Below are 24763 nucleotides of genomic sequence, written 5' to 3' on the forward strand. Positions count from 1 at the left end.
TTATATTAACATGAGCGAGCAGGATGTTTTTAGTCGCTCCAAAACAGTTAAAAATAAATCAAAACCAAGCTTTTGCAGATTCTGTTTGATTGTTTGGATTGATGATTACAGCAGAGTGAATATTTTGTTACATTGTAGGATAGTCTACAATATAAGCTACAATAGGGGGGGAAATAGTCAGTATTATAATGGTTATGCAAATGCAATCCTTTTAGTAAACCTTTTCAAATAGTAGCCAGTATTAAAATGCGTTTACTGTTTCAAACTTCAAAGACTGGATACCGTGGCCATTTGGGTCGCTCTCACTTCCTTTGATCAAACTCCAATCATGATGTATTTGTTAAAGAGTTTTGATGTCAAATGAATTGGCCTCATCATCGTTTCCACTCGAGACGCGTTAGTGAATCGATGGAGGCGTCTCCCTCTCACCCTCTCCCCCTTTTACACCCACCCCCAGCCGGCCGTCCCAGCCCCATCCCAGCCCCATCACCCCTTCTCCTCCTCCTCCTCCTCCTCCTCCTGCTCCGAGCTGTCAGGGAGCGCACTATAAAGACCAAAGGGACGGACCTGGGACGATCTTATTAGGCTGCTGCTCGCGCTGGACAACTACAAGACCCTTTACCCACACAACACACCAGAGGACTTTATTATCTTCTGAAGGATACTGAGCTCGGTGTGTTTCAAAGAGAGTGGACTGTGTGTGTGTGTTTGTTTTTCTTCTTCTGGGGGGCAAAGTTTAGCCACACGAGGGACCTTGGGATGCTGGCTCTGTCCGCGCTGTGCGTCCTGAGCTGTGCGTGGCTGCACACCGAGGCGGCCTCCCGACTCAAGTCCCCCGCGCTGCCCATCCAGTCCGAGAGGGAGCCGCAGCCCAAGGGTTTATCAGGTGAGTGGCCGTGCAACACCTCCGCGCGTCCGCAGAGGCGTCTGGAGGGGTATTTCCACCGCTTTACGCACCACGGAAAATGCTATCATCGCAATTCCTTATGCAATTTGACCACTTAAAAGTTCCATTGCTCGCTCGCTTTACCCATAATATTACTCCAAACTGTAATCATAGCTATTAAATGTTCGTTTGTGTTCAATGAAATAGCAGCCAGCATAATGACCGACTCGGTTTAACAGGCCTCTTTAATTCCATATCTATTTGCGATTTCAAACACAAAACAACGATGTGCTGTCCCTGCATGGACACGCTGCAGACGCTTTCCCCCCGTGTGTCCCCCCCGGTCTCTACCTCTTGTAAACTGGCAGCAAACATCTGACTCATAACCGCACTGCAAAGCGTCGGATTGGCGTGTGAAAGTCCCCGCGTTCCTTGTGGCTTTTGGCGTAACTAACTCCACGACACGGCCCCCTCAGCGATGCAACTCAGCAGCTGGAAAAGTGTAATCAGTCGGGCTTTTCCATTACAAGCATCGGGCTGCTGCTACTTCTTCTTCTTCTTGGAGGCTTTTTTTTGTTTGTTGGGCATGATTTATTTCGCTGGAGACCGAAGTGGCAAGAGCGCGCACGGATCTTGGCCCGAGCTCGCGCCGCGCAGTCACTTTAATGAAAGAATAATGTGAACCAGCTTTGTAGCAGTGAGTGAGCAGGGGTGAGCCGTCAGCCCTAGTCAGGCTGGACAGGCCTGGGGAAGCTACAGTGTGTGTGTGTGTGTGCGTGTGCGTGTGTGTGTGTGTGTGTGTGTGTGCGTCTGTGTGTGTGTGTGCGTGTGTGTGTGTGTGTGTGTGTGTGTGTGTGTGTGTGTGTGTGTGTGTGTGTGTGTGTGTGTGTGTGTGTGTGTGTGTGTGTGTGTGTGTGTGTGTGTGTGCGTGTGTGTGTGTGTGTGTGTGTGTGTGTGTGTGTGTGTGTGCGTCTGTGTGTGTGTGTGCGCGTCCGTGTGCGCGCCTCAGAAATAAGCACAGAGAACGCATTTTACAAGCAGCGTGCGATCACAACTCCAATTCACCCCGACACTCCTGCAATTTCCCCCAGCACAGCAATAAAACATGTGCTATTTTCATCATATGCCACCTTTTAATTTAAGCCTCAACTGGAACAGGTTGTTGATTTTGAGCTGAAGTGGCTGTTACTTCTTTAAGCCGTGTGTGTTTCTTTGATTAAACTAAAACGCTTGTTGCGTGAACACTGAATTTGCATAATGCTAAAAAAAGAAGAAGCAATTCATCATTTCGAATGAGGCGTGTAGCAAATAGTCAGTGCTGTATGCCCAACCCGACGTAACCCCCCACCACCCAACCCCTTCTCTCACTTTTACAATGCAGTTTAAAAAGCCCATAAACAATACCTTAACCGTCCGCATATGTATTTTGGGCTTTGTGAGGACCACCACTAGAGACGGGATTCAAGGTTAAGCGGCACAAGTCAAAAGCTATCCAGGCACATCTTCAAAAAAATCATGTGAAAAATGCCTGGTCGGCACAGAGAGCGAGAGGGAGATTTATCTGGTGTAAGAATTTAAAGCAGAGACAGTCGTACGGTTCCAGTGCTTCATCATTGTTGAAAACCTGTCATTTTGCTCTCTTTTTTTTTTTTTGTTCCAACACAATGCAGCCATTTTAAGACTCAAACAATGTCCCCCCTTTGTGCGTCCAAGTCATATCTGGCGAAATGAGAAAGCGCAAGCCCCATGTAATCACGCTGTAATTGTGCTTCGCTTCTAATCACGTCTCGCGTCTCAAAACAGGGCAAAGATGAACCGTCATCCACGTTTTAACCTTGGATATTGTCACGTCTAATTACACGTGTGCGTTTCTCCAGGATGCTCGTTCGGAGGGCGCTTCTACTCCCTGGAAGACACATGGCACCCAGATTTGGGCGAACCGTTCGGCGTCATGCACTGTGTCCAATGCAACTGTGAACCTGTAAGAAACGTTTCACTACTTTACCCCCCCCACGTTTCAACACGTTACTCAAAAGTAATCCGAACGCATCTGTTTGATTGTGTTTCCGCAGCAAAAGAGTCGACGGGGCAAAGTGTTCGGGAAGGTGAACTGCAAAAATATCAAGCAGGACTGTCCCGATCCGGATTGCGATGACCCCGTGCTTTTACCGGGACACTGCTGTAAAACCTGCCCTAAAGGTAAGCGACTGATAACGTACAGTGACTGCATCAAGTGAAAGTACAAAGCAGTGCTCTGAAAGTTACCCAAGTAGGAATAAAAAGTATTTGTAAGTGTATATGTAAGAGGAACTGTCTGGAACGTAAAATCTGATTCATAACGAGACATGAATATGACCAAATCATGTAATATATGATCCAAAATGAAAAAAAAGTACAGTTCAAAATCTAAATGTTACTCAAGTAGGAGTGAAAGTACCCAAGAAGTGCAATTTCTTCAAAAAGTACGACCCGCCTCACCCTTCAGACCGCTTTTGAGAGCTGTTAAAGCAAGAAAAGTAGTGATTTGGATGAACATTTGGATGGATTGGTTGACATTTTTGTTCAAAAGAAACCTCTGAATTGATCTCCTAAATTATCAAGCTGTTTTTATTTGTATATTTTGGTTATACAGTTACACAAACTTGCATGAAATTGATCCCTCAGCCATCTCAGTCGGTCCCAAACGGTGCAGCAAAGCACTTTTTCGTCTCGTTGACGAATGCTGCTCTCAAATGTAGTGATTTAAAACATCACCCACTGTCAAATTAAGTACAGAAACCAACAATTGTACTAGTACTTTTGCACGTTGTCATTTTGCACATACAACAAACATCGGTTTATTCAACTCACCGTATCGAGAATGAGGGCTCCCGTGCTCACAGCAGAGTCGCATTTTGAGTGTGTTCCGTGTTATTTTAGCTTGCATGTGCCCTCCTGACCAAATGGAAAGTGGAGGTAAAGCTCATGGTCACTGGGACAACAACCTCTGTGTGTCGCGGTCACGTCTTAAGGAAAAGCCTGTTTATCCAAGCATCGGCTCCGCGTGGCTATATGTTTGTTTAAACGGTGGAAAAGCGTGCATCTGCGTAGCTATAATGTAACGTCAGTGCACCTGAGGACAGCCCGCGACTAATTGGGGAGCGCGGCGAGAATGAAAGTACCCAGAAGCCTTTGCGGGGGCAGCGGGAGGTCGAGGTTTATGACACGCAGAAGTGAAGCAGACGTTTTGCGGTCGCGCTGACTAATCCGCGCATTTTAAACACTCGTATAACTAAGTCGCTTTGTTTGTGTGTTTGGGGCGAGCGGCGAGGGCCCGAACAGCGGATCTCTGTTAGCATGGCACGCTAATGTCACACTCGGTTTGGCTCGACGGTTTGAATGACAAGGCTGAGCCCGTTTTGCACTTTTTACCAAGATAGACTGAGGGTTTTCTGCTCCAATTATAACCGGCTCACGTCATATTTTCTCACTTATGAATCTTGAAAAGAGTCGTTATATTTGCTCAAGCGCGTTTAGTTGAGTGACGTTTTGATAAAATGGTAGTACTCAAAGTCGTTTCTGATACTTTTTTAGTCCTTTTTAGTCCTTTTTTTGGAAAGAAGATTTTCGTTAACAATATTGAATGATTTGGTATGATTTGTGTTTCTTTTAGATATTTCGATTGCGAATCAGTTGTAGTTGTTTTTCCCGAGTACTTTTTGCTCTTACTCAAGAACCTTTAAAGATAAGATGACCTTTATATCCAACAATGGGAAATTCCAGTTTTGTAACACAGATTAGGCACAGAAGTATAATAATAAAAAACAAATAACTTGTAAAGAAAGCTCTTGTAAAAAAAAACCTCTTATAAAAAACCTTCTATACTCTTAATAAAAATAATACACTCTTATTTACAGCCGTTACATGGACAGAGAATATTGTACCAGGACGATTGACTTTATGTCACAGTATTGCGCATGATTATGACAGTATTGCACATGATTATGACAGTATTGCACATAATTATGACAGTATTGCACATTATTATGAAAGCTGAATGACACATGTTCAGGGCTAACAGTGAACATGTGTCATTCAGCTTCATAATCATGTGCAATACTGTCATAATTATGTGCAATACTGCCATAATCATGTGCAATACTGCCATAATCATGTGCAATACTGTCATAATCATGTGCAATACTGCCATAATCATGTGCAATACTGTCATAATCATGTGCAATACTGTCATAATCATGTGCAATACTGTCATAATCATGTGCAATACTGTCATAATCATGTGCAATACTGTCATAATCATGTGCAATACTGTGACATGATTTGTAGGACCACTACGTTGTGTTTCTAACATTTGCCGTAACGGCGCTCTTACTTGAGTACAGTACAGTGGATACATTCTGTACTGTTTAAATCGTCAGTTTTATTACATTAATCCCACCATTTTGAAAAGCGCTCTCCGTGTTCAAGTAAAGGAGATACTTTGGACTCATATGTGCACCAGACTTTGGAAAAACGTGGCATGTTGTGTTTAGAAATGTTCTGGTCCACTTGTCGCTTCAGCCAGAAACCGCTTTTATAAGACATTGAAACCTGGAAGTCTGAACAACTTTTCCACGTTTAATAATAATATTTGGACGTTTCAAAATCCCCTTTATTCCCACGTTTGATCATCGCTTTCCCTTCTCTAGCAAACCACGACAAGAAGCACACCGATTCCATGCTGGACACGTTTGAGTATTTCCACGAAAAGGGCAAAGACAAAGAGGACGACCTGCACAAATCCTACAACGACAGATCTTACCTCAGCTCCGAGGACTTGGGGCCTGGAGAGAGCCGCACCGGTGAGTTACGCAAGATTCACTTTTGCAGAAACAAATCACGCACGTTCATAATTCCCAATCCCCCCTTGTGCCGTTCTGTCTCGCAGACTTTGTGGCCCTGTTGACGGGAATAAACGACTCGTGGTTGCCGAGCTCCAGCGGCGTGGCCAGGGCTCGCTTCACTCTGACCAGGAACAGTTTGGCGTTCTCCATCACATACCAAAGGTGCAGCACACGAGTCCCAGAAGCGCCTGCGCTTTTATGTCGTTTGGCTAACCGTCCGCGCGCCGCTAATCTGCCGCGCTGGAGCTACTCGGGAGATTTATTTTGTTATTCGAGAAGCTAGAACGGGAAAAACTGGTAGAATATTTCAGAGTATGAGAATAAAATGACGTTGTTACAAAAAGAATAGCGTGGAAAAACATGCATTCTCTTGTGACTTGGTTTGGTGGACGTCTGCTGCTTGTCTCCATGGAGATAGACAAGTTTAATGCCATATGTTTGAACGTTTGAGACAAGACTGTAGTGGTGTTTTGATGATCATATGCATTCTCTTGACTATACGGACTCTAAAACACATGTAAATATACATTTTTATGACAAATACAGTGGCATTATTAAATCAAAATGTCCAAAAAGTCCAAGCAATTTCTGTTTTTTCGAGAATCAGATACTTTATTTGTACATTTTTAGAGCATAGAACAAGAAAAACAACAGAACCACAACATCACACACACAAAAACAACAATAACGATAAATAGTAAGCATTTTTCTGCATTTTTTGGTTTAAAATGTATTTAAAAAGTATCTATGCACAGTGGAAATAATGGGTTGGTTTGTCAACTAATTGAAAAATGAATTGCTAACTAGTAAAGTTCTAAAATAATTGTTGCTGTCATGTTTCAATGTCTGTTCCTAGCTATAAACTTATGTGAAAACCTACTAAATATCGAGCTCACGGACAATCGCTAACTCCTTTTGCCTGCCTCGTGTTTTAGGATGGGCCGGCCGGCGAAAATCACCTTCCTCGGCGTGGACGGGACGACCGCCCTCGAATACAAAGTGCCCAAGGGAAACTCAGACATGGTAAGACTGAACCGGGACACAATTTGGCCGCGGCTTCCACTCGCTCCGTGTTTACGTCCAAGTTAAGTACGCTCATGACTAAGGCCGCACTGCTTTGACTTTTCCTCCCATAATTCACTTTGCAATAATAAACACTGGCCTTGACCGGAATGCTACGACGTAAAATATAGTGACACATTTGAGCTGCGTGAAGCATTTGACACAAATCAAAACGATGAAAATGATTCAAAGATTGAGATTTTCACACAGTTTTCGTTTCGTAACATCTTTGTTTTACAGTAGTACGGACGCGCTCGACCTTTTGCCAATACAAACACGCCTTATTTTATTTGTTTAAAGTCCGAACAATGAGGCTCGAGGCCCCAAAACACAGCTCCTAGAAATTGGCCGATTATTATTTTAAGATAAATGTCATGTCAAGGAGCGGAGGACCTCAGAGAGAACCACTCCAATGTGGAAGAGGAGAGGGGAGGGATGGGGAACGCAGCCAAAGCAATGGAAAAAAAAAGGTTTTGAGAATTTTTCACATGTTAGCTCATTGCTGGGACCGAAGTATCTCTAATTAAAACGGAGATTACCTCTGAAACTTGAGTTATGACGTGTCGGCACGCAGCCACGTTCCTTTCCTCGGCTCTAGAAAAGCCCTGCCGTGTTGTGCATGTAGCTGACGGCTATACATTTACATACGCTCTTTCTTTTCCCCCTTCCAGATTTGCGGCGTGTGGAAGAACATCGCTAAGCCGCTCCTACGACAGCTGCAGTCCGAGCAAATGCGGATCGCCATGGCCACGGCGAGCAGCAGACATGACCAAGTGGAGGGCAAGATCATCAAGCACAGAGCGCTGTTTGCCGGTCAGTTGGAAATGAGATACTGTGACCTCGTGTTGTGTCCAAATACAGTGGTGCAAATGACAAAAAGTCACATTACTGAGCTTGAGGGTATTTGTTAACCCGTAGAATTCTAACCATGTAATTGGGATAAGCTGCACTCAAAATCGTAGGAGTTACTGAGTTTAGTACAAGTCTCAATCCTCGACTGTCTCACTGCCGTCTCTTTTCTTTTCCGTTCCCACAAACTGGCAAAAAGGCACAAAGTCGCCAGCTCGGATGGGCCAACGTAATGAAAATATGAGGGTTGTGGTTCAAAACACCTTAATTCCACTTTAAACTGTTTAATTATTCATGATTCAAACAGAAAGTTATCAAAAATTCTTCTAAAATTGCATAAAAAGTTGCTAATAACTAGTAAGTTTTAAAACATATGGTTCAAAACACCTTAATTCCACTTTAAACTGCTAAATTATTCATGATTTATACTGAAAGTGATCAAAAAATCTTCTAAAATTGCATACAAAATTGCTGATAACCAGTCAGTTTTCAAACATATGGTTGAAAATGCCTTAATTTCACTTCAAACTGTTTAAAAAAACTTAAATTATTCATGATTTGTGATTAAAAAAATAAAAAAAACTCTTAAATTGCATAAAAAGTTGCTAATAACTACTTACATGCTCTTATGGCAGCAATAACTTGTATTTGAGAACACTACCGCTAAAATGCACATGATTTGGCTTCTTTAAAGGTGTCACTTTTATGGTGGAGGGTTATTGATTTGCCTAGGACGTCCCACAGCACGGCATTAAACTCATCTAAGCTCACAGAACGCTACTTTTGAGCGAGAACTAAACTTTTAACTGGAAAGACCCTCATAACCGCATCTATATTTTTTGGCCTTTTTGTTGCAGAGACCTTCAGCACCATTCTCACGTCTGAAGAGGACAACTCGGGCATGGGGGGCATCGCCATGTTGACCCTCAGCGACACGGAGAACAACCTGCACTTCATCCTCATCCTCCAGGGCCTCGTCAAGCACAAAGGAAAAGGTATAAAATGAGCGCTACATGAATCGTGACTCGCAGTAGCTCGGTTTGAACCGTACATTTGGTTTCGTTTTTTGCAGATCCGCTCGTGGTGCCCATCAAAGTCCAGATGGCCTATCGTCAACACGTCCTGAGGGAGATCCGCGCCAATATCACGTCGCACGTGAGTAGAACGGGAAAGCGTGTGAACGTTGAGCGGTCTCGTCATTGTCGAGAGAGTTTCCTGCTTTTTACGAAAGAAATGACAAGGAACGGCCCCAACAACCGCAAACAGAATACAAGTGGGATCAAATATTGTAGAGATATCGCTCATAGAAGGAGTTATAGAGGAACCTTTGACCTAAATATTTGTTCGTTTCAAAGGTGGTATCAAGGTGTCTTGCACGGTATTTGGAAATTATTGTAGCGTGCGATGAGGCGGGCAAGTACTGCGATATCTGTATTATAGAAATATTTGAGTATACAGAATATTTGATGACACGATCATTTCACTTATATTTAAATAGATATGTCCACGCCCTTAATGTGTGCGTCAAAGTGTGTCAAAATAAGACGTAACAGAGATCAAACCAAGAGTAGTTTAGACTGAAAAGTGAAAATAATGAGTAAAATCAGCCCTTTTCCTCTTTCTTTTTTTTTCCATTTTTTATTTTCAGTTTGTTAAAATTTTAAAACGTGATACACAGAACAGACACAAAACAAGACCATGAGAGCGAAGTCAAGAATAATATTACAACTAGACAATCAACACAAAACAAACACAATTTCAGCAGAAAACGTACAAATCAGCCTTTTTCACACTTTTGCGATACATTCTCCGTCGTCAGTCTTGCTCGTACGATCCTGCATTCACGTTGAGGTTGCCGTGACTACCGCACAGTCCACCGTCCCGCCTGCGAGTGTGAAGGAACCCGCTGTGATGGCGGCGGTTTCAGCGCCGTGTTTAGTGACATACGGCAGGACCACGCTCTCCGCCCCTCGGCGAAGGATGCAGTTTTTTTTTTTCACGGGCGCCACATCCTCGCACCGGGGGGGGGCGGGACGGGACGTGCAACCGGGGCGGATGAGACGCACGGAGGGAGCGTCCGGGGGAGAGGGGGGGGACGGGACACACACTCCTCCACACATGTCAGCGGTTAGCGGTTAGCGGTCAGCGGCTGGGATGGACGGAGAGAGGAGCGGCGGTGAAACGTGAGCCCCGGTTTTTGATCGAGCTTAAACGTTCTCTTCTGTCTTCGAAAAATAAAAACGCCCAAGTCGATAAGCGTGAGGCGCACCGGAACCGTTAAGCCACACTGAGTCAGAGAACGACTTAACGCGTTGGGAAAGTTTCGACGATCCGTCCAACGCACTTCCCCCGTCGCATCTTCCCACTAAATGTTGCATCCATCTATTTCCCCCTGAAAATAATTCCTTTTTATGGCCACTCTCCTGTTCCAGCTCTGTTTTGGCTTCCTCCTGCATGCGTAAGATTTATGATGCATGTATATTTATATTGAACCGTGGCCCCGAGGTCATAAAAGTAACGTTTCTTCAACACGCCCGCGCATCTGCCCCATTAATCCGGCATTTTGCACGAGCCCCCTTCGCGTTCCTTCCTTCCTGCGACCTGTCTGCTTGAAATTACACTTGAACGCAATATGCTGCGTGTTATGGACAAATGCAAGCCATATTTTTTGCAGAGGGTCCTTTTTGTGTGTTGTAGTGTGTGATAAAAAAAATGCTTTTGCCATTGGAATACTTTTCGTGTCCCAACAACATATATGACAAGACTAAATATTTAGATTATTGTTTGCGTTTTGGTTAACCCTTGGGTAACTATAATTTTTTTCTTAAATGTATTTATGTTATTTATTTATCCTTTTTTTTTTTTTACTAATACTGAACATTAAAAACTTATATCCAACACAAATAAAAAATAAATAAATACATACATAAGATGGCATTGTGCTCTAAAATGGCAGGCTGGATGCAGGGTAACTCAGGTGTGGTGTGGCATCATTAAAACCCATCTGTGGGAATAATAAATAAATAACCAAAAGTCCTATTTAGACTAGTTTTCAAATTTGCCCCTTTTCAAATCAAGTCCGAATGTATTTTTTTTTTGCTAACTTGTCCCGACGTGTGCCCAGGATCCGGATTTCGCCGAGGTACTGACTGACCTGAACAGCCGCGAGCTCTTCTGGCTGTCGAGGGGGCAGCTCGCCATCGCCGTGACCACCGAGGGTCGCGATCCCAAGCAGGTGTCCGGCTACATCACCGGGCGAAAGTCGTGCAACAGTAAGTGCTCCTTTTACGCTTACGTACGGAAACAAAAGTTGCAGCTCGTTTGTTGGAGCCCATCTGTGGCCGTTTTTGTCATTGTGTGTATGCAAGTTTCTCCTCTGTCTCTCTTTATCCTTTCAAGTCCTATCGCCGGGGGAAACGCGTGTTTATAGACCTCATGTTTGACTCGGCGGCCTGCGTGTACGCATGCATGTCACTGTGCGTATGTGTGAGAGAAGGAGAGAGGAATGTGGTGGATGATCTGGGCCTTTAAAACCAACACATGTTTTTTGTGTGTTTCTTTTTTGTTGCATTGGAGGAACAATATGTCTCGCAATTTCAATAGACTTTAAACTGTGGGAGTTTTCGGTCGTCAGCCTCTAATCCTTGAGGCGTCAGCTTCTCTTGGCGCTGTCTCTGTTCCTCTGCTTCTTCCTTTCCTCGGTCTGCGTATTGATTATGTCAGCCCGGGACAAGAGGTGGGCAGAGCAGCCAAACCATTGTACTTGAATAAGAAGTAACGTTACTGCCAAATAAGTGCACAGAAATATTCAAAGAGAGTTAAAAAGTATTTAGGAAAACTACATTCAAGCTGTCTGTGAGTAACATCTGATTATAATTTGAGGTCAGGGTTAGGGTTAAGGTTAGGGTTAGGGTAAGGGTTAGGGTTAGGGTTATGGTTAGGGTTAGGGTTCAACATAAAGGTTATATTAGAGTCAAATCTGTACTCAAATATTGCTAAACTGTCAAATTAATTACTAAAGTACGCTGTATGAAAACCACTCCAAAGACCAAATACATTTCCTTAGTAAAGGCATCAATAAGCACCAGCTCTTTGTTTATAAGACAATTATTAGCATTTGTAGATGGCTTATAACACCTTATAAACGTTAATAAGCCATGAACTAAAACACGTCTGTTAATACACTATGTAGAAAAGAAGCTGCTTATCAAACAGGTTTCAATAAAGTGATAAATGCTAGAAAAAGCCAGCACGTATAAACAAATAACTTACTAATGCATTCTAAACAGTTTGCGGAGGAATCGTCTTCTGAAGCGCCCCCTACTGCTCCTTTAAAGAGTTACTCAAGTAAACGTAACGGACTCTTCCCTTCTCTGCTTAGCTTGGACTCATTTGGCGCAAATTCACTCATTTTTGCTTCGAACGATCATTTCATAACATCTAAATGAACTTGATCTCCTCCTGACCGATCTAACAAAGTCCTCTATTGTCTACGGTCACATGGCTCGTGTTCCTTTGTTCTTTCCTTCTTTCCTTCTTTCTCTTTCGCCCTTTTTCTGAGCCCAGTCGCATTCAACAAGGGTTACCTCATCCTCGTTTCATGTTTTTTCTGACCACTCCAGACACTGAAACAACACGCATGTTTTGGTCAAGGGCGCGCACGCAATTCCACCGGCGGCCACTCATTAGTGACTCGATCGCTTCTGTCCTTTCGGTGACTTCTCCCGTGACATGGCGTGTGTGCGTGGCGTCCTTTTAAGACCCCGGGGGAGCCAGAACGTGCCCCCTTTTTCACTCACGAAAACAGGGCGATTCGACGTGACAGCTTCCGATTGCATCACCCGGTCGACATCCGCCCGCCGTCCCGAGCGAGGGGTGATCTGAAGCGAAAAGTGGCCGGTGCCGTTCGTTTGTGTGATGGAAATGTCTGTGTTTTGTCGCAGCCATTCAAAGCGTGATGTCCAGCGGCGACGCGCTCGTGCCGGGGAAAACCGGGGGAGTCGGTTCGGCCGTTTTCAAGCTGCACGACAACGGGACACTGGACTATCAGGTACGGTTGGGGATCGGCGCCCCGGTCCGCTCGCAGCCAATGTTTCCAAAGTGAGAAAAGAGACCGCCGCCGGCCAATGTTTGGGAAAAAGTGACCACGGTTGGACTGTGGTCACTGGAAAAACAGAGAGCAGATTAGCGGCTGTTAGCGGCCTGTTAGCGGCCTGTTAGCGGCCTGTTAGCGGCCTGTTAGCGGCGAGGAGCGAGGATACGTTTCATTGATCCACAGAGGAAATTGCTTGGTCATAGTAGCTTAGTTACACAGCAAACACTTAAATAAACGTAATCGGACTATGTAAAGCGACCCAATGTGTGCTGGGTATTTGTGCATTTGGGACGTAATAAAACGGCAGCAGTTGAAGTCAGTTTTGATGGCGCCAATTTTGTGAATTGTCAAAATCGTATAAAGAAAATCAAAGGGTTTTTGAAGTAAATGCGTTCAAAACTGGTACATACACGAACCTACAAAAAGAAATGTTTTTATCCAATTATTTTGTTTCTCTTTGGCTTGATAAAGTGTGTGAGCCGTAGTCTGATAACGTGTGTGAGCCGTAATCTGATCATTTGTGTGAGCCATAGTCTGATAACATGTGTGAGCCGTAATCTGATAACATGTGTGAGCCGTAATCTGATTATGTGTGTGAGCCGTAGTCTGATTACGTTTGTGAGCCATAGTCTGATAACATGTGTGAGCCGTAGTCTGATAACGTGTGTGAGCTGTAGTCTGATAACATGTGTGAGCCGTAGTCTGATAACATGCATGAGCTGTAGTCTGATAACATGTGTGAGCCGTAATCTGATAACATGTGTGAGCCGTAATCTGATTATGTGTGTGAGCCATAGTCTGATAACATGTGTGAGCCGTAGTCTGATAACGTGTGTGAGCTGTAGTCTGATAACATGCATGAGCTGTAGTCTGATAACGTGTGTGAGCCGTAGTCTGATAACATGTGTGAGCCGTAGTCTGATAACGTGTGTGAGCTGTAGTCTGATAACATGCATGAGCTGTAGTCTGATAACGTGTGTGAGCCGTAGTCTGATAACATGTGTGAGCCACGTGTGAGCCGTAGTCTAATAGCGTGTTTAGTATAATACAAATAACAAGTAAATAGTTGGCGGAGACGGGGAGAGTTGAAAACCACATTTTTCCAGGCGCTCGAGCCTCAAATGCAGGACTCAAACGTTCAAAGATCAATGGAAAAAACGGGGCGTGGCCTTGCCCCGTCCCCTCTAAACCCGCCCCTCTGCCCCCCCCACGTTCAGGTCCAGGTGGCGGGCCTCACCAGCGGCGTCCTGGGCCTCACCATCGAGCAGAAGCCCCGGCGGCGTAACAAGCGCTCGGTGCTGTACGACCTGACGCCGGAGTATCACGGGGTCAGCGGGGCCAGTGGGGCCAGCGGGGCCAGTGGGGCCAGTGGGGCCAGTGGGCAGGCGCTGGGCAGCTGGAGCCGGCTGGAGGCGCGGCACATCCACATGCTGCTGCAGAACGAGCTCTTCATCAACGTGGCGACGGCGCACAACCAGGACGGGGAGCTCCGGGGCCAGATCAAGGCCCTGTTCTACGGGGGACCCGATCCGCCGAGACACGGTGAGGAAGCGGGGCGGCGGGAAGGGCGGCGGCGGTGCCATGGCGACCAAAGTTTACAGAGTTTATCTCGGTTTTATGGCTGTCAAAAGTGTCAAGTGTGTGAGCAGTAGTCTGATAACGTGTGTGAGCCGTAATCTGCTCATTTGTGTGAGCCGTAGTCTGATAACATGTGTGAGCCGTAGTCTGATAACGTGTGTTAGCCGTAATCTGATCATTTGTGTGAGCCGTAATCTGATCATTTGTGTGAGCCGTAGTCTGATAACGTTTCTGAGCCGTAGTCTGATAACATGTGTGAGCAATGAGAGAGCCGTAGTCTGATAACGTGTGTGAGCCGTAGTCTGCTCATTTGTGTGAGCCGTAGTCTGATAACATGTGTGAGCCGTAGTCTGATAACGTGTGTTAGCCGTAATCTGATCATTTGTGTGAGCCGTAATCTGATCATTTGTGTGAGCCGTAGTCTGATAACGTTTCTGAGCCGTAGTCTGATAACATGTGTGAGCAATGAGAGAGCCGTAGTCTGATAACGTGTGTGAGCCGTAGTCTGATAACGTGTGTGAGCCGTAGTCTGATAACGTGTGTGAGCCGTAGTCTGATAACGTGTGTGAGCCGTAGTCTGATAACGTGTGTGAGCCGTAGTCTGATAACGTGTGTGAGCCATAGTCTGATAACATGTGTGAGCCGTAGTCTGATAACATGTGTGAGCCATAGTCTGATAACATGTGTGAGCCGTAGTCTGATAACATGTGTGAGCCGTAGTCTGATAACATGTGTGAGCCGTAGTCTGATAACATGTGTGAGCCGTAGTCAAAAGTGTCAAAAGCTGATTGAACCGAGGCTTGAAGTGGAATGGAGACCAGAGCGAGTATCGGTTGAAAGAAGAATCACATTCAGTGACTTTTCTTCAACAGTTTTAGAAGAAACTTTCTCAAAAGTAAAAAAAATAAAACAAAATTAAAACTATTTTGTGTTGAAAATATCAGTTTACTGTCTAAAATCATGAAAAAATAACACAAAAACAGAGCAATTTGAAATGATCTTTGTGGCATCGAAATCCAGAATCGAGTCATTTCCTCAGAAATGAAGATAGACAAAATATTTATGAATCTTTTCACTGTGAATTTTAGTTTTTAAATCAAATGTCATTTCCATCGCTCGTTATGTTTGGAATTAAAATATGTTTAGCAGAGCGTTAAAATATATATATATATATATATATATATATATATATATATATATATATATATATATTAAATTGAGCAGGTGAACAATCATTTTCCATCAAAGTTTTCCAAAAATTTAGTTTTAACTTTAAAATTATGCAAAGTATTTACAAATGTGAGTGTTTTTGAGATGATCTGTTTGTACCAACTCAAGAAATGAAATATAAATAATTAAAAGCTCTAGATTGAAAATGAAATAACAAAACAAACTCATGAAGACGCACTGTAAAATAGACTTGAAATTTAAACAAAACTAAATAATTAAGACGCACTGTAAAATGGACTTTTAAATTCAGCCGTGTTCCGTCCCTTTCTCCAGAGCTGCCGACTCCCCTGGCCGGCTCCTTCGTGGCTCCTCCGGTCAGGACGGGAGCATCGGGACACGCCTGGGTGTCCGTGGACCAGAACTGCCACCTTCACTACGAGATCGTCATGGCCGGTCTGAGCAAAGGCGACGACGTGAGCGTGAGCGCTCACCTCCACGGACTCGCCGAGATCGGAGAGCTGGACGACAGCAGCGCCACTCACAAGCGACTTCTGACCGGGTTCTACGGCCCGCAGGTAAAAACACAACATACATGTACCACGCTGGTATTTAAGCAGTTGTAGTGTTTTGTTTTTTTGTTTGTTTTTTCAGACCTTTTTGGTCCAACACCAAAAAAAAACTATGACTAGCTGCAATTTTTGCTTAAATAATTTCACATTTTGCTATAATTTTGTATTTCAAAATAAGAAAAGAGTAATTATTTCTTCTTTATTTTTTCTTCTTTATGGGTAATAGTACATATTTTTCAAATATATTTTTCAAATATATAATTTTGTATTTCAAATGAAGACAATTGTATTTTTTTCTTCTTTAGGGTAATAATAGTACATATTTTTTAAATATATTTTCATAATAAAAAGGACATTTAGTTCGACACGTTTGCCTTATTCTCATAAAAATGTGCTGTAATACACAACATACAGTATATGTACTGTAAAGTAGTATATGTAGTAGTACTAAGTAGTAGTAGATGTTGTTGTTTTTGTTTGTTTTTTCACACATTTTTGGCGAATATACAACTAACACCGAAAATAACTATGACTAGGTGCAATTTTTACTTAATAATTACACTTTTCATCATCATTTTGTATTTCAAAAGAAGAAAATACTTTTTCTAACAGTAATAGTATACATTTTTCACAATAAAAAAAATACATTTTAGTTCCACACTTTTGCCTCATTCTCACAAAAATGGGCTGTAACCTAAAACAAACCTGACTCACTGACATTACTGCAACATCTGTCCATTTCACCGTCCATACATCGCTCATGCTCTTGCTTCAATAGGCTCAAGGTGTTTTGAAGGACGTCAGCTCCGAATTATTCCAACATCTGGATCAGGGAAAGGCTTTCATCCAAGTCAGCACCAAGATGAACCCGAGAGGAGAGATCCGAGGACGGGTAAGAAACGCTAAATCCCGCCGCTAACACTTCCCCATTGTCAACGAGCGGCGGCGTGGACGGCGGCGTTTATGTGTCTGTGCGCCGGCTCACGAGCAGGTGCGAGAAGCTGGAAGGCACTTTATAAGCCAGGAAGTAAAAGTTTTACTGGGGCGCATTAAAAAAACACACAGGTTTCGCAGGTGATGGGCTTTTCTGTCAGGTACGGCGGCGGATTCCGGCTGTTTTTATGGTAAACAGAGCCGACGCGTAAACAAGCATCTGGCGAGGGGCTTTGGGGGACGCTCAATTGAGGAAAGAACAATTAGATGTGATTGTCTTCGTGAGTATTGCTGTTATTCGTTGCAGTGTGGTAGTTGTAGAGAAGTATTGGTAGTATTAACAGTATTATTAGTACATTGTGGGAGTAAAAGTGGAAGTTAAGCAGTGGCAGCAGTACTGTTTAGCTCCAGTTTAGTTTTTTGCACTGCAGAAATGTGAAAAAACATCATATTTCTCTTCCAAAAGGAGTGGGAAGAAGTTTTTCTGTTTTTCCACTTGTTGGTGGTGAATATGTATCATCGCTTTACACCAGACGGGTTGCAAGGCAGGTTTATTTGCAAAGTACTTCAAAGTGGTTTTACAGGACTGAAAAAGGGGCATAAAAAATCCCAGTTTTATTATATTTTTATAGATCACCAGTTCAATCAGAAATATGCGTCAGACACAGTTTTCTGTCAGTTCAAACAAAATAAAAGTGTTATCGGCTATTATTACGTGTCGAATCGTGACTATTGTATAATTTACATGGGTTTTTCGATAAAGTTCACAAAAATGGCCAAACTGTGGAAAAATAGCACCAAAAAAAGTATAGTTTAATCGTCATATGCACTTAAAGAACTAAATTGTTTCTATATGTATTATATTTGTACTATGTATATTACAGTATAATCTTCTTACACTTGGGAAAATGCAGAATCTTGAAGTTATGTTGAAGTTATGGCCACTTAACAGACTCCTCCCCTCTCGGTTCTTGAAAATGTTTTTTTAATATATTACTCTGACCTGCTTCACACATGATTCGAGCTGTTAACAGATTTACTTTATCTGTAAAGAAATATCATTATCACTATTATTGAACAAAAGTATTATTATTAGTATTATTGAACAAACAAAATATGTGAATGTTCCAACTTTGAGTACGACTCGTTTGGCACTTTTTGTTTTAGTTTTTTTCCACTTCTATTGCAATTTTTAGTGTGAAAAGTAGGTTTAATAAAAATAAATAAATACTGATAATAATAATAATAGTGGTCATCTAATGATAATAGACACAATAGCATTAGCTGGAGTTAGAAATCAAGTGTTACGATTATTGTGAGAAAAAACACAACAATTTAACCTTTATTCATGATTCACGAGACCAAACAACAGTGACATCTTTATTTTGATTTTAACACATTACTCTTCCTCAAGTTTGTGACCGGCTTGACAAAATTGAACTTTTAAAAAAGACAAAATAAAGTTAAGAAAAAACAAAACAGCCAGATAAAAAAAGTTATTTAAATTTAGCTGTATTACAGATTATATTGTTACCTTAATACTCACAATTAACCGAACAATCTTGACACCCCTAGTGGAAGTATACCGCAACGAGTAATACTTTAGAAAGTAGTAACGTCGTAAACCGAGTCTTTGCCGTTCCCGTAGGTCCACGTCCCCAACCGCTGCGAGGTCGGGCAGAGGAGCGCCGCCGCGGAGGAGGTGGAGGAGGCGGAGGAGGCTGAGGAGGTGTCGTCCAGGGACCCCGAGGAGCTGAAGAAGGACCCCCGCACCTGCTTCTTCGAGAACCAGCACCGTGGCCACGGCTCGCGCTGGACGCCAAACTACGACAAGTGCTTCACCTGCGGCTGCCAGAAGAAAACCGTCATCTGCGACCCGGTGATCTGCCCCGCCCTGACCTGCGCCGCCACCGTGCAGCCCGAGGGCCGGTGCTGCCCCGTGTGCGACGGTAAGGAACGCCACGGCAACAAAAAGGGGGGAAGCAGAAAGAAAATGGAACTGGTTGAAGTGGAACTGTGCACGTTTGTTAAATGAATATAATAATAATCTTTTTTTAATTTAGGGATGTCAAGATTATTATAATTATTCAGTTCATTAAATTCATTTCATTATAGTTCAGTTCAATATAATCAATTCAATATAATTCAGTTCCATATCATTTTGTTCACTATAATCAGTTCATTATAACGTATTTTCCGGACTATAAGTCGCACCTTTTATCATAGTTTTGCCCGGGGTGCGACTTATACTTATATACTTCTACTTCTACTCCGGAGCGACTTAAATGTGATATTATTTGTTATTTTCACACTTGCAACTGCATTTCATACTCCAGTTCGACTTACATATGTTTTGTCTTCTCTATTATGCTTTTTTTGGCTGGTGCGACTTATACTCCAGTGCGACTTATAGTCCAGAAATACGGTAGTTCAGTTCAATATAAACAGTTTAATATAAAAAGACAAAAGTACTGTTTATGTGACAGTATCATTACTTTTTCATTCAGAACGTGTGTAATCCATTAGACTTGTGAAGGAAAGAAAATCAAGAATTTCAAAGTCGTAGAATTGTGATGTTTCTTCTCACAATAACGTTTGATATAGTTACATCCCTAATTTGATCAATTTATATTCATATTTTTATTACTATTTGGGCTATTTGTATAGTTTGAATATAGTAGTATATAGTGGTTGTGGCAGTAGTAGTATGTGAAATAGTACTAGCAGTAGTTACTATAGTTATTACTATTTTTGTTGTTGTTGCTGCAATTGGAAATATTCCCTCAAAACTAAAACTAACTCTGTGTATTTGTTTCAGACAAGAAAGAAGCCAAAGACACGATGGCCCCAGAGAAAGCCGCTGAAAACCCTGAAGGTTTGTACTTAACTTCTCCATGTTCAGATTTGATAGAATGTTTTATCTTTATTGTATATGATATTTCAAACATTGGTCTTGTCGTCTTCAGGCTGTTACTTTGAAGGAGACCAGAAAATGCATGCACCAGGAACCACGTGGCACCCGTTTGTTCCTCCCTTTGGGTACATCAAATGTGCCGTCTGCACTTGCAAGGTAAATATACCAATGACCAGGTCAGATTCAGTGCTTCTCAATCTGTGGTGCCTCCTCCTGGTCTTGTACTCAGGGTTCCTTTAACAGTTCAGTGGTTTGCAACACTGAGTCAAACGACTGGAGAAGAATGTTTTTCATTTATTTATTTAATTTCAATTTCAATTTCAATTTCAATTTCTATTTCTATTTCTATTTCTATTTTTATTTTTATTTTTATTTTTATTTTTATTTTTATCAATGAATTCATGGAAAGGGACATTGAAATTGACATTGAAAAAATTGCATTCAAAACCAAATCTGGATTCATTCAATTTAGATCATTGCAATAAAATCTGAACTTGAGGCCAAACGTAGAAGAAGCAGTTACATTTTTTTTTTATTCATTTACAAAGATGCTTATTTATTGCTTTTTTATGGTTTTATGCTTTCCCTTTTATTTGTTTCATTGTTTTAAGACTGGTAATATCAAACCTTTTGCTGTTTTGTATTTGTGCAGCACTTTGGAATCTATTCTGTTTATAAAATGTGAAATATACACATAAAGTGATTTGTATTTAGTATTTAGCAGTAGTAATAGTAGTGTTATGTTGCACTCTATCCTTCTGTTGTGTAGTCATGTAACGGTAGTGGCTGTACTTGAATTCCTTGCATGAATCACATTTGAATTCCTCTTTCGTTGCCAGGGTTTGACTGGCGAGGTGCACTGTGAGAAGGTGACCTGCCCCGCCCTGTCCTGCACCCACCCCGTCCGCCGGAACCCGTCCGACTGCTGCAAGGAGTGTCCCGAGGAGGAGAAGACGGCGCCGGGCCTGGAGCACGCCGACATGATGCAGGCCGACGGGCCGCGCCACTGCAAGTTCGGCAAAAACTTTTACCAAAACAGCGACAACTGGCACCCGTGGGTGCCTCTGGTGGGCGAGATGAAGTGCATCAACTGCTGGTGTGACGTAAGTCGGCTCTCGAAGGCGTTGAATTAGATGGAGCCACGTTTAAGGTTTTTAAAGCATTCTATTCGACCAGAAAGCGTTCAATTTCAAGAACGATGACATTTACTGACTTTGTGTATTTGTTGCAGTAATGTTATATTTACCCTTGTGCAAAAGTACTGTACTAATATTGGATTGAAATACACAGAAAATGTCCCATAACTATAGTTTAATGCTACAATTATATTTTGTATCCAACACATCTTAATATTTACATTTAAAAGAAGATAATTTATTTAATACAATGATAAATTAATCCCTCACATTGGCGGCTTTACTTAAGAAGCATCTTTCACTTGTCTGAACCTGTGTATTCACAGTAGTAGTAGTTTGTATTGCACTTCTGCTGCTACACATATATATATATATATATATATATATATATATATATATATATATATATATATATATATATATATATATATATATATATATATATATATAATTTGCGTGTCATTGTCCCGACCGTCTAGTTCTGATTCAATTCAAACATTTTGAACCAGAACAACTGGTTTATATCACATTTCGCAATTTCGGGAAAAACCGAGCCACTTCTTCGTCCGCTTGTTTACGGTGGTCGTGAGTTTAGCTCAGCAGATTGTGGCATCATAATGACAAGCAACTGTTGACAACACGCAACATGCAACCAACTAAACAACCTAAATAATAATGTTTGTCCTGATATTGTAAACTGTAAAAAATAGACTTGTGGTACATATTAAGCCTATTTTTTTATTTTTGTCTTTGTTTTTACTCTTATTTTTAATGTTATAGCCACAGATTTAAATTGTTTCTCTTTTTGACTTATTTATTGTTCACTTCTTTATCTTTATTTTTACTTATATTTTTAATGTTATAGCTGCAGATTTAAATTGTTTCTCTTTTTGACTCATCACCAAAGCAAGTTCCTATTTTTGTGAATTCTACATTGACAAACCCTTTCTGATTCTGATTCTGACATTAATACATATTGTTTCTCTTCTTCCTCTGCAGCACGGCGTCACAAAATGCCAAAGAAAGCAATGTCCGGTTCTGACCTGCACAAACATCACCCGGAAAGAGGGCGCCTGCTGCCCCGACTGCACTGGTGAGCACAGCCAATCAGCATTCCCCATTCAAGCATCGGCCCAGATGTCACTGCGTTGACTTGAGAACTACTCTGGCACCAGCAGGAGGCCGGTCCATGTTTAGTCCTGACTCTGGCACCAGCAGGAGGCCGGTCCATGTTTAGTCCTGACTCTGGCACCAGCAGGAGGCCGGTCCATATTTAGTCCTGACTCTGGCACCAGCAGGAGGCCGGCCAATGTTTAGTCCTGACTCTGGCACCAGCAGGAGGCCGGTCCATGTTTAGTCCTGACTCTGGCACCAGCAGGAGGCCGGTCCATATTTAGTCCTGACTCTGGCACCAGCAGGAGGCCGGCCAATGTTTAGTCCTGACTCTGGCACCAGCAGGAGGCCGGTCCATGTTTAGTCCTGACTCTGGCACCAGCAGGAGGCCGGTCCATGTTTAGTCCTGACTCTGGCACCAGCAGGAGGCCGGTCCATGTTTAGTCCTGACTCTGGCACCAGCAGGAGGCCGGTCCATGTTTAGTCCTGACTCTGGCACCAGCAGGAGGCCGCTCCATGTTTAGTCCTGACTCTGGCACCAGCAGGAGGTCGGTCCATGTTTAGTCCTGACTCTGGCACCAGCAGGAGGCCGGTCCATGTTTAGTCCTGACTCTGGCACCAGCAGGAGGCCGGTCCATGTTTAGTCCTGACTCTGGCACCAGCAGGAGGCAGGTCCATGTTTAGTCCTGACTCTGGCACCAGCAGGAGGCCGGTCCATATTTAGTCCTGACTCTGGCACCAGCAGGAGGCCGGTCCATGTTTAGTCCTGACTCTGGCACCAGCAGGAGGCCGGCCCATGTTTAGTCCTGACTCTGGCACCAGCAGGAGGCCGGCCCATATTTAGTCCTGACTTCTGTTTCGTCTCCTCAGAGTCCTTGGAAGACGACGACGTGATGAAAACTCCGGACAAGCGGCGGAGCTGGAGGCACTGACCGCTCGGGACGCCGCTTTGAACGCCCCCCCCCCAAAAAAAGGACTAAATCATAGACTTTAACGAGGATCCGCACTCGGAGTGGATCCTTTACTCTTTTAACTCCTCCCCCCGACCTCGCCCACCCGAGACCAGCTGCAGGATTGTACGTTTCAAAAGAAGAAGAAGAAGAAGAAGAAGAAGCAGAGGAGGCGGGACTGTTCCATAGACTTACGATGCGACGCTGATTCTGCTTCTTGCTGCGAAAAAAGTCAAATCAAATGTCTTTGCTTCCTGTGCGGCATCGAAAAGGTGTGAAAATGTGGTGTGAATGTGTGCGCGCGTGTCTGAAGTGCTGGCGGTAAATGTACAGCTCGATAAACCAAAAAGAAAGGTTGGGACGTGGAACATTTTGTAAGTAAAAGTGTGTTGAAGCGTGTATCATAGACCTGTCGAGGCAGAGATTTTGGAAATGTAAAAAACAAAATATCTCCGCAAATTGTCCATATTTTGTTTCCTCTTGTCTGTGATGATTTGTGTCATTTGTTTAATGATTTTCTCTTGTTGCAGATTTGTATTTTGTATTTATTGAAAACTGTGGAGACGACATTAAATAAATATTAAAAAAACAACGGTAAAAATTAAATACAATAGAATCTGTGTTTCTTTATCGGAAAATCAATGTATTGATAAGTAGGGCGTGCTAGTTATTTTTTTAATTATTTTTGAGTGATTTGAAAATTGGAAAAATAAATGTATGATAAGTAGGGAGTGCTAGTTATTTTTTTGTTTTTTTTCATTGATTTTATTGATTTTTTTATTTTATTTTTAGTGTTTTTTTTTATTATTTTTTTGTGATTTGAAAACTGGAAAAATAAAAAAATATCTTTTTTTTAGTGATTTGAAAACTGGAAAAACAAATGTATGATAAGTAGGGAGTGCTAGTTATTTTTTTGTTTTGTTTTTAGTGATTTTAGTGATTTTTTTATTTTATTTTGAGTGATTTTAGTGATTTTATTTTTTTTTGTGATTTGAAAACTGGAAAAATAAAAAAAATAAAATATTTTTTTTAGTGATTTGAAAACTGGAAAAACAAATGTATGATAAGTAGGGAGTGCTAGTTATTTTTAAAAAAAAAATAGTGATTTTTTTGTTTTATTTTTAGTGATTTTAGTGATTTTTTTTTTTTTTTTTTTTGTGATTTGAAAACTGGAAAAATAAAAAAATAAAATATATTTTTTTAGTGATTTGAAAACTGGAAAAACAAATGTATGATAAGTAGGGAGTGCTAGTTATTTTTAAAAAAAAAAATAGTGATTTTTTTGTTTTATTTTTAGTGATTTTAGTGATTTTTTTTTTTTTTTTTTTTAGTGATTTGAAAACTGGAAAAATAAAAAAATAAAATATATTTTTTTAGTGATTTGAAAACTGGAAAAACAAATGTATGATAAGTGGCTAGTTATTTTTTATTTTTTTTCTGGAGTGATTTGAAAAACTCTTTACATTAAAGAAAGAAAGAAAAACACACACACAAAACAGATTTGAATGGCATAAGCATGTGCTCAAATGATGAAAGAATAATACGGGTCTTATTTATAAACAGGAAGTGAAATTATAAACCTTCAAAATGTGTTGCGTTCATTCATTTCCCCCCAAAAACCTGTA

The 24763-nt window shown here is 42.0% G+C and overlaps 1 protein-coding gene across 1 annotated transcript; it reads left to right on the forward strand.

Moving 5' to 3' along the window:
• The first annotated feature begins 697 nt into the window (after positions 1-697).
• On the forward strand, positions 698-23150 carry chrd (chordin). The gene is made up of 20 exons (XM_072455747.1): positions 698-886; positions 2764-2867; positions 2959-3085; positions 5575-5727; positions 5814-5931; positions 6705-6792; positions 7503-7644; positions 8538-8675; positions 8753-8835; positions 10805-10952; positions 12624-12730; positions 13993-14317; positions 15857-16098; positions 16871-16984; positions 18674-18974; positions 19844-19900; positions 19992-20095; positions 20779-21042; positions 22075-22168; positions 23059-23150. The coding sequence occupies exons 1-20, from the start codon at positions 760-762 to the stop codon at positions 23118-23120; spliced, it is 2898 nt and encodes a 965-aa protein (XP_072311848.1). The 5' UTR covers positions 698-759; the 3' UTR covers positions 23121-23150.
• Positions 23151-24763: the final 1613 nt, after the last annotated feature.

Source organism: Eucyclogobius newberryi, unplaced genomic scaffold, assembly GCF_026437365.1.
Source record: "Eucyclogobius newberryi isolate DKJ021-1_F unplaced genomic scaffold, fEucNew1.0.hap1 SCAF_10, whole genome shotgun sequence".
Classification (NCBI taxonomy): domain Eukaryota; kingdom Metazoa; phylum Chordata; class Actinopteri; order Gobiiformes; family Gobiidae; genus Eucyclogobius; species Eucyclogobius newberryi.